Consider the following 8,381-nt stretch of genomic DNA (forward strand, 5'->3'; position numbering starts at 1 on the left):
ATAACAAACGGATTGAATCGTTTCATGTTGAAATGTTTCAAGCCCGTTTCAAATGATCTTGAAAATTTGAATTTTCTCGGAATCTTTTCAGAAGGTCATTAAAGGGCGCACATGGCACGTGCGTTTGCAGCTATTTCGTTGCTTTTTTACGATGCTTCGGCGATATTTACAATTTAAATTCATCAAAACCAATTCAGCGCTACATATATCATGCGTTTGTGACAGTGTGGCGTTCGGAATCGACTTAAAGATTCAGTCTGTGGGTCTTTGAGCTTCTTGTTTGCCCGTTTAAGCAGTAAAATTCCATACAGAGTAAAGATTACAGTGTTTTTGATGAACAGATTGCGTATAAACAGCGGTTATGATAATCTGTTGAGGGAATGTTCAACTTTGAGTTAATCACGATCCCTTTGAAGAATGTTAGAATGACAAAATGCATCCAAAATCGATACATTCTACCGTCTAGCATCGCACACACGGTGGACACGTGTAACAACAAATCAGTTCATTACACCTTCAGCTTCTCTGCGCATTACCACTTCATCGATACTACACCTCTTCCCACACGCGACAATGTTTCAAAACATAAAACGCATTCCGAACTAGTAACGTACAATATCCGCCAGGTACACACCCACCCACCCGCAATGCACCGATCATCCAAAAGGAAAACATCCCGTCCAGACACTCGCAAAGCGCGCACTTTCGCTCCGCAACGGTGGAAAAACATCCCACATGTGTGTGCGTTGTTCGAATCGAATGCAGTTTTTCCGAGTGCCGAACACGATCGCGTTATTTTGAGGTTGCTGAGTTGTCTCTTGAACGTTCTGCGCCCGTTCTGGAGGAGGTGAGGGCGGGCGGAGTTGTTGCGTGGCGTATTCCTGTTCTGTCTTGATGTCTGAAAGCAAACAGACATACACCACGCACACCGACATATGCGCGACAAATGTGGGAGAGTTTGAGAGTTTTCCGTTGCGTGCGTGCGAGAGTGCGCAGTAGGGAAGGAAAATTCACGCGAGATTTTCCAATCTGGTATGTGTTTCGCGGGTGAGAGATTGACTGCGCTCCTTCATTGCTGGTTCATACGGTCGGTGCCGTACGTTCGGGTAGGATCGCGTAGTCGGACTTCTTTTGCATCCGGCAGAGTAAGGGATAGTGGGTTTGTCGAGGCATACTAAGATTGTCATCAACTCCAACACCCAGACGACGCTGGAAGAAAAAGTCCGATCAGAGATATTGAGGATCAATGACAGGTAAGTCGTGATCATCTTCTATGTCCTCAAGAGGGTGAGTCATCGTCCTGCGCATCGTCAATACACTAGCGAAGCGAAGCGTTTGCAACAAGTTTGAACTTCAATTGCGTATCGTTATCTTCCGCAGATCGGTGGTCCCTGGCGTGGCGCAAGAAGATGCTGCTCCTGCAGTGATCGTGACACGTACGTGATAGAGGTGGAATTTTCCTCACTTTCTTCGCAAGCGCAGCGTTAGAAGCATCCCTACCCTATATCAAGCTGCGGACGTGACACGGAACGGGACAAAACGTGGGCGTCTGAGGTGCGCCATATTGGACGTAAAACCACCTTTCCTCCCAAAACCCCGTACCGTAGCAACGTGGATGGCGCAGTAAGACACACAGCGAGAGATCAGCAGAATCATCCTCACCAATACTGCCGAAAATACGGTCTGCGTCAGTGTTTTTGTTTGCGTTTCGCAACGGTGTTTCTCGTGCGTGCGGACGGGAGAGACGAACACCCGCAAAGCCAGATGCACTTGGAGAACTGCTGCAGCTGCAAACATGTAAAGAAAGAGAGCGAGAGAGAGCGACAAAAAACGGTGTCAATGTAGTGTCGATCGGGAAGAAGTGTGTGCATCAAATCGAACCTTTGTTCCCGGAAACTGCATTCCCTTTGGACCGGCCGTTCGCTGCCACAATCGAAATCGAAGCGCTCCCTGCGGGGTCCCTGCTGCTGTAGCTGCCGTACCAAAAGCTGAGAGCAAAACAGCATATCATCCGAGCTACGAACCACCATCACCACCACCCAGCACAACACACAACAGCGCTGCCGGTGTGTGGGCTAAAAATAGTGAAAACGAAGTATTTTTACCATCTAATACCAATATTCGAAGGTGGCCGAGTGGCGTGCGCTGCCACTACGGGGTAGTAGGGAAAAAACGGGACGCGATCACGGGAAGTGAAGGTGTACACCCTTGGGACGCGTGTTGGTGTGTTCACCTGTGCACGGCTTCACAACTCGGGCGCTGGTGTTTATTAATTGTGAATTCGTGAATTTGCGTGATCCACAGCACGATCGACGTGTTGCTTGCTTGAAGCGTGATTCATTCCGTTGTATTACGACCCAAATTCGGAACCTCCCGAACGTAAACAACTACGATCGATCGCGATAATTGACACTCTGAGTCTGAGGGTGCACTCCAATTACACTACATGTGCACACTAGCGACTTCTGTGGCGACTCCGGGCCTTGGAGCGGGACGGATGGGGCTGAACGCGATTCAACCGCGGCAGGGCAGTACGGAAAGTGCGGGAAGCGGAGACTCGGACAGTGGGGGAGGAGGGGGAGGCACATTTGGATCACCAGTGTCGACAGCTGCGGCGGCGGCCGCCGCCCTCCAGTGGTACTATCTGGCGAATCTGGACGCACATTCGAGCGAGTCTTTGCAGGTAAGATGGCCGCCGTTGAAGTAGAAGATACATTCCAAAGTGTGAAGATCTCAAGTATTTTTTGAGTTCTGTAATTGGAGGTGTGGAGAAATGTTAGAAGATTTTAATGATCAACTGATCCCGTGATCTCGGATCTTGTATTCTTGATCGTACACTATTCAGAATTTCAATTACAATACAGATCACTGACACTATTACCTTGCGATTGTGATGATTCTGGTGATCTGACATTGATGATCTACAACTAATATTTTTGTGAGAGATTAAACATGATCCTCACCTTTTATTGTTAGGACGACGAATTCCTTAACATCTTGTGAAAAACGTTCCGTTGTCTATCATTCTTCCAGAGCTCGAAACTGTTCTCGCCACCTTACTGGACCGGGCCCGAATCGTTCGCACCGTCGACACTGTCCAGCGATGCGTACGCCCAAGATCGTCGGGACGAGTGTGACTCACCGCTGCTTGCCGAAGAGCTGGCCGAACTATGCGACCAGTTCGACGAGCTAGGGCTGCTCGAGATAACTTCCAGAGCGCGCCCAACCCATCTGGAAGTGGAGCATCATGCTGGATATGGTCGAGCGTTTCTCACCGGGGCGGTTAAAGGATTCGCCGGCTATGGAAGAAGTGTCTCACCGACGACGTTAGTGCATCAACATCATCCCCACCATCATCATCATCAACATCATCATCACCATCACAATCACCATCATCATGCAAAGCAGCAGCATCACGAGTTGCCATTGACAAGACCCCAGCAAGCCTTGCATCTTCATGCACCACTGCCGCTGACGAGTAACCATTATCATCAACCCACGTACGGAGGACATCAGCCGTTGCCACTGCACGCCGGAGGTATGGAGCAGCAACATTTGCAGAACGCGAACCTGAAGTATAGCAAAGTGCCGCCGGCCAACTATCTTTGCCATCTGTGCTTCAAGAAGGGTCACTACATTCGAGACTGTCCTCAGGTGAGTGGGGTGGAGAGGTTGATGGTGACTGATTGGGAAGTTATCCGTATCGTCCTTTTAATGTCCTCTAGGCTCGCCCGAAAGCGGAAGGCAAAACACCGTACCAGGGCAAGAAGCGCTGCTTCGGCGAGTACAAGTGTCCGAAGTGCAAGCGAAAGTGGATGTCGGGCAATTCGTGGGCCAACCATGGTCAGGAGTGCATCAAGTGCCACATCAATGTCTATCCACACAAACAGGTACGAGTAGAGGAGATTAATCTAATTTGATTCCATTTCAAATCTCACTGGTGACTTCTTCTTTCTCATTCAGCGCCCGCTGGAGAAACCGGACGGACTGGATGTGTCGGATCAATCGAAAGTTCATCCGCAGATGCTGTGCGAAAAGTGCAAGACGTTGGGTTACTACTGTCGAAGAATCCAGTAGCCGTGAAGGCGTGCGTAATGACCCCAATCTATAGCAGAAAGTCACGTTGAAATACCAATTACCACTTAAAATAGTTGCAAATAGTTTTACAAGTTTCATACGCCACATCACATCGAGAGAGAGAGTGTCAACATAATAATGAAAAGAAAACGAATTCCAAAATCTGTATATAAAGGAGCTGGACGACCTCGGCAGAAGCTCCACAGAAATCCACTCGAAAATGCCAAAATCTTGTTTGAAATTCTCTCGGCCCTGTTGGAAGAGTAGAGAAGATTTAGAGCAAAGTTTGTATTATTTTATTGTGACAAACACCGAAAGGCCACTACTACTGGTTGCTGTTAAAAACAAAATGCGAATCATTCAAAATTTATCGAACACAACAAGAGAAATGTATACAATTGGCATGAATTGTTACGAGGCAAAGAGTTTGCCACCAATAAACCAAACACGAACGAAAAGCGTTTGCTTTCAATAAAGAAATCGAAATCAAAATCAAATAAATTATCAATGGTTCATACAGATAGTGCCGAAAGAATATTCAAAGTCCAAGCATAGCATTTGTGTGGCTTATAATAGACGATACGAACGTAATTATAAGCCCACTCGCTTAATGCTTCGATATCCCAATATCCCTAACCAAATCGCGTCAGTGTAGACGCATCTATTGTACGAATGGATGCGTTGTAAGCTCGTCTCGTATGTGACGTTTGCTTCTAATGCCCGAACCTTCCCCAACACCCATCCTTAGCGCAGTCTACGCGCCATTGCACAGGAGTACAGCAGATCAACACAACACACAGTTACACAGCGGCGTTGCTGCGCTTAAAATGTTGCGGAACCTTATCGAACAAAGTCGGTTCCTCCGTGTGAAGTAATGGCTGAAAATCAATCCATAAAAAAGGAGGACCCTTACTGGCGGCGGCTAGTGCTGAGATGGGTAAATTGCATGGTGATAAACTGCACCTACACCAATGCCATTTTGTTCCTTCGTTCCTTTCTAATACTACTCTATTTTCGCCTTACGGAAGGTAAAGTGTGCAGAGCTGAACCCTGGTCAGGATTGCATTGCGTTGGCTCGGTGCTACGACACCTTCCGCAGCAAAGTCAAGGGATCGTACGAGCTGCGGGAAGGCACTGTCGTTGAATTTCTACGTGAAAAGTTTCCACACTTTGAGCTGAAGCTGAACAGGGACAATGAGATCCCCGACAGTGACTCTGTTTACGTGTTTTCGCTGATGCTTTACTTTTCCTGCGTAGCACACTCCATTCCGTACTTCCAAAACATTGGTCTTGCATTTGAGGAACCATTCCAGCACAGCATAAAAGCATTTCTGAACTCCTTCGTTCCTGAGAATGAAAGGAAAATCATCATCAACCGATCGTTTCTGGATAAAGCGTTTCTGAACGCGAAGCGATCGGTGAATGTTTTACGCGATCAAAGCTCCTGTGGCAACATAATGAACATCCACAGCCAAAGCAACGGAGACAAACTGGCACAAAGTAAGCCGTGCGGTGGTAACCAAGAGACCGTCGAGAGAAACCCATCCCCAACCAAAGCGAACGGGCGGACGGCACTGGAATGGAAGGTGAAGAATCTAAGCAACCAGCTGGACGCTACCCGTGTGGAAAACAGTAACCAGGAAAAGCAAATCGAACAGCTGCTGCGCAATGTGCAGGAGCTGCAGCGGGACAGGAAGCGCGCCCAGGCCAAAATCGCCGCACTGCAGCAGAAGGAACAACCGTGCAAGTGTGCGACCAGCACGGCGGAACACGCGCATCGCATCAACCGCGTGACGGAACAGCTGCAGAAGCAGCTCGAATCGAAGAGCAACTGCATCGAGCTGTTGCAGGACGAGATCGCCAAGTCGAAGGACTCGGCCAGCAAGGAGCTGGAGCGCTGCAAGGCAGTGAAAAAACAGTGCGCCTCGCTGAAGGAAGACAACCAGCTGCTGCACATGACGGTGGAAGCGCTGCAGGAGGAGCTGGCGCTGAAGGACGGCATCAACCAGAACCTGACGGAAGCGGTGGCCGATTTGCGGCGTTTCATTCGTGAAAACCGTATCCACGGTGCTGCTGGCGGGATGGATTCCTTCGAGAGTTCGTGTGAATTTTCCGAAAAGTCCTTCCGGCTCGCTACACCGGACGAGAGTGTGTGTAGCGATTCGCAGAATCTCGCCGCAACGGTGGTCGATATCAAGCTGAAGGAGAAGGAGCTCGAGAATGAGGCACTGGAGAAAAAGGTACAGGAGTTGGAGGATACGTTGAAAGAACTATATAAAGCACAGGCCGACAAACAGGTCCATGAGGGGATAGTAAATGAGCAGCTCGCGGAACTTCGTAAATCGTTGACAGAGACGGAAACATCCCGCTCGACACTCGCCGACAGTCTCGAGCGGGAAAAGGCCCGAACGGAGGAGCTAACCCGCCAGACGGAAGAGTGGAAAGGCCAGCAAAAGCGTGGAGCGGCGGAGCTGGAACGACTGAGCGCGCTGTACGAAAAGAAGCAGTGTCAGTACGAGCAGAGTCAGCACGACTGTGATAAGCTGTGGGTGAAGTTGTACAAGGCTCGTTCGTTGCTGGAGGAAAACGAAAAACACTGGACCCAGGAACGGACGAGTCTGGGGAAGCTGTTCGAAGATTCGATGCATGTGTTGGAGGTGAAGCTTCACAAAGCGAAGGTTGAGTGTCAGAGCCAAACGGAAGAGATTGCAGATCGTATGGTGAGTGTCTTCCGGCTGTTCTGGAGCTAAGAATAAGAAACAATATGATTTCTATGAATTATATGCAATTTTTGCCCCTTTAGAAAAAGGAACAAGAAGAAATTACAGCAAAATTAGAATCAGACAAGGACGGACTGCGGTTGAAACTTGAGGACTATCAAAAACATGTAAGTTGCTTTGTAGCTCAAATTAAATATAAAAATACACTAAACTAAAGTCAAACTATCCCTTATTTCCAGATTGAAGAATTGGAAACACAATGCACTACGTTGGAAAAGGACCTGAAAGAGAGTTTGAAGGAGAATCAACTGATGCAGAACGAACTAAAAACGGCAAAGGAAGTGTCCAGTGCTCGAAAATCGACGATTGCGCAATCTACTCAAACCAACATGGGTAAGAGTATCGATACACTTTATGTGCTTTAATTCATTTATACACTATCACTTTGATTCCTTAGGTACCAAACTCAACTTCAATAGTGACAAACTGTTTAATAACATTGAGCCGGAAAAGAACACCAATAAACGCTCTGTATCTTCTGAACCTGTGGCGCTCGTTTCCGATGTTTCTAAGTCACAAGACACAAGCGGGGTAAGTATGCAATAGTAGTGTCTCTAGATTATTTACTATTATGTCTCCATTGGTCCTGTTCTACATTAGAAATGCACCACCAAAGCAACAAGACGCGCACAACAACCGGTAGATGACTCTACCAAGAAGATCTCGGGACGTGTTGGAGGTCGTAAAGACCATCAGCGCAAGGTGTTGTTCGATTCCAATAGGAATCTCATAAACAGTCCTCCGTGTCAACAGGATACAGTTGGAGTAAAGAATGAACGGATGAGTTCTAATAAGGAATCCACTTCAAAATCGATCGTGATGCCCCAAAGGAGATCAGTCGATAAGCTGGAGCTGGTTCGCGCGATAGCACCCATCAACACTACACCAAAACCAACACTAACAACTGTTAGCACAACAACCACAACTTTGACCACGGCCAGTACCGCTGATCCATCGACTTCACCCGTCGTTAGGGACTACCGGTTCAGCCAGCCTTATGGCAACAATCGGTACAACATTCTGCGCATGCAGGTTCAAAGCCGCACCAAACGGCGCCAGCTGTGTGATCAGACGCGACGACTAAGCGCCAAAGGTAGATCTAATTCCCTTTCGACGTCGATCGGTTCACCCGGGGCCGTACTGTCACCTCTCAGGGATTTCAGTAACGACCCAGAGAGCTGCAGTGATATGACGCTGTATCTCAGCTTTACCAACGAACCGGACTATGACGATCGGCAGGAAGAGCGTGCACGATCGTCCAACACATCACTGTTTCTCATACTGATCGCTTACGTTGGCATGCTGGCACAGATATTTTTCTTCTTCGGTGGGCTTGCCATCCGGTCGAAACGGTTGAAGAGCGGTCGGACTTAACGATAGAGTGATAGTGTAGTTATTTATTTAGTTTTACTATTATATCCCTTTAAGTAGGACAGCTCCAGATTGATTTAACACCTTTATTATACTTTCTTTACGTTAACATTCATTTGGGTGCAAGATGTGTAACTGATACTCTTAAGATAA

General features: G+C 47.8%; 2 protein-coding genes across 2 annotated transcripts; both read left to right on the plus strand.

Moving 5' to 3' along the window:
* The first annotated feature begins 1,029 nt into the window (after positions 1-1,029).
* Positions 1,030-4,578, plus strand: LOC120958101 (uncharacterized). Its single transcript, XM_040380668.2, has 5 exons — positions 1,030-1,253; positions 1,381-2,683; positions 3,034-3,654; positions 3,726-3,890; positions 3,964-4,578. Exons 2-5 carry the CDS (start codon positions 2,447-2,449, stop codon positions 4,075-4,077), a joined length of 1,137 nt encoding a protein of 378 aa, XP_040236602.2. The 5' UTR covers positions 1,030-1,253; positions 1,381-2,446; the 3' UTR covers positions 4,078-4,578.
* Positions 4,579-4,600: 22 nt separating this feature from the next.
* LOC120954856 (myosin-1-like) lies at positions 4,601-8,368 on the plus strand. Its single transcript, XM_040375121.2, has 6 exons — positions 4,601-5,014; positions 5,106-6,797; positions 6,881-6,964; positions 7,037-7,190; positions 7,255-7,388; positions 7,458-8,368. The coding sequence occupies exons 1-6, from the start codon at positions 4,952-4,954 to the stop codon at positions 8,229-8,231; spliced, it is 2,901 nt and encodes a 966-aa protein (XP_040231055.2). The 5' UTR covers positions 4,601-4,951; the 3' UTR covers positions 8,232-8,368.
* The last annotated feature ends 13 nt before the right edge of the window (positions 8,369-8,381 follow it).

Source organism: Anopheles coluzzii, chromosome 3 (genome assembly GCF_943734685.1).
Source record: "Anopheles coluzzii chromosome 3, AcolN3, whole genome shotgun sequence".
NCBI classification, from domain to species: Eukaryota; Metazoa; Arthropoda; class Insecta; order Diptera; family Culicidae; genus Anopheles; species Anopheles coluzzii.

Excerpts from the sequence above, each read along its gene's own strand:
- LOC120958101 (XM_040380668.2), top strand. The coding sequence starts at position 2,447 with ATGTGCACACTAGCGACTTCTGTGGCGACTCCGGGCCTTGGAGCGGGA. Across the intron at positions 2,684-3,033 it reads ATTCGAGCGAGTCTTTGCAG|AGCTCGAAACTGTTCTCGCC; the intron begins GTAAGATGGCCG and ends TCATTCTTCCAG. Across the intron at positions 3,891-3,963 it reads ATGTCTATCCACACAAACAG|CGCCCGCTGGAGAAACCGGA; the intron begins GTACGAGTAGAG and ends TTTCTCATTCAG.
- LOC120954856 (XM_040375121.2), top strand. The coding sequence starts at position 4,952 with ATGGCTGAAAATCAATCCATAAAAAAGGAGGACCCTTACTGGCGGCGG. Across the intron at positions 6,965-7,036 it reads TTGAGGACTATCAAAAACAT|ATTGAAGAATTGGAAACACA; the intron begins GTAAGTTGCTTT and ends CCTTATTTCCAG. Across the intron at positions 7,191-7,254 it reads ATCTACTCAAACCAACATGG|GTACCAAACTCAACTTCAAT; the intron begins GTAAGAGTATCG and ends TTGATTCCTTAG.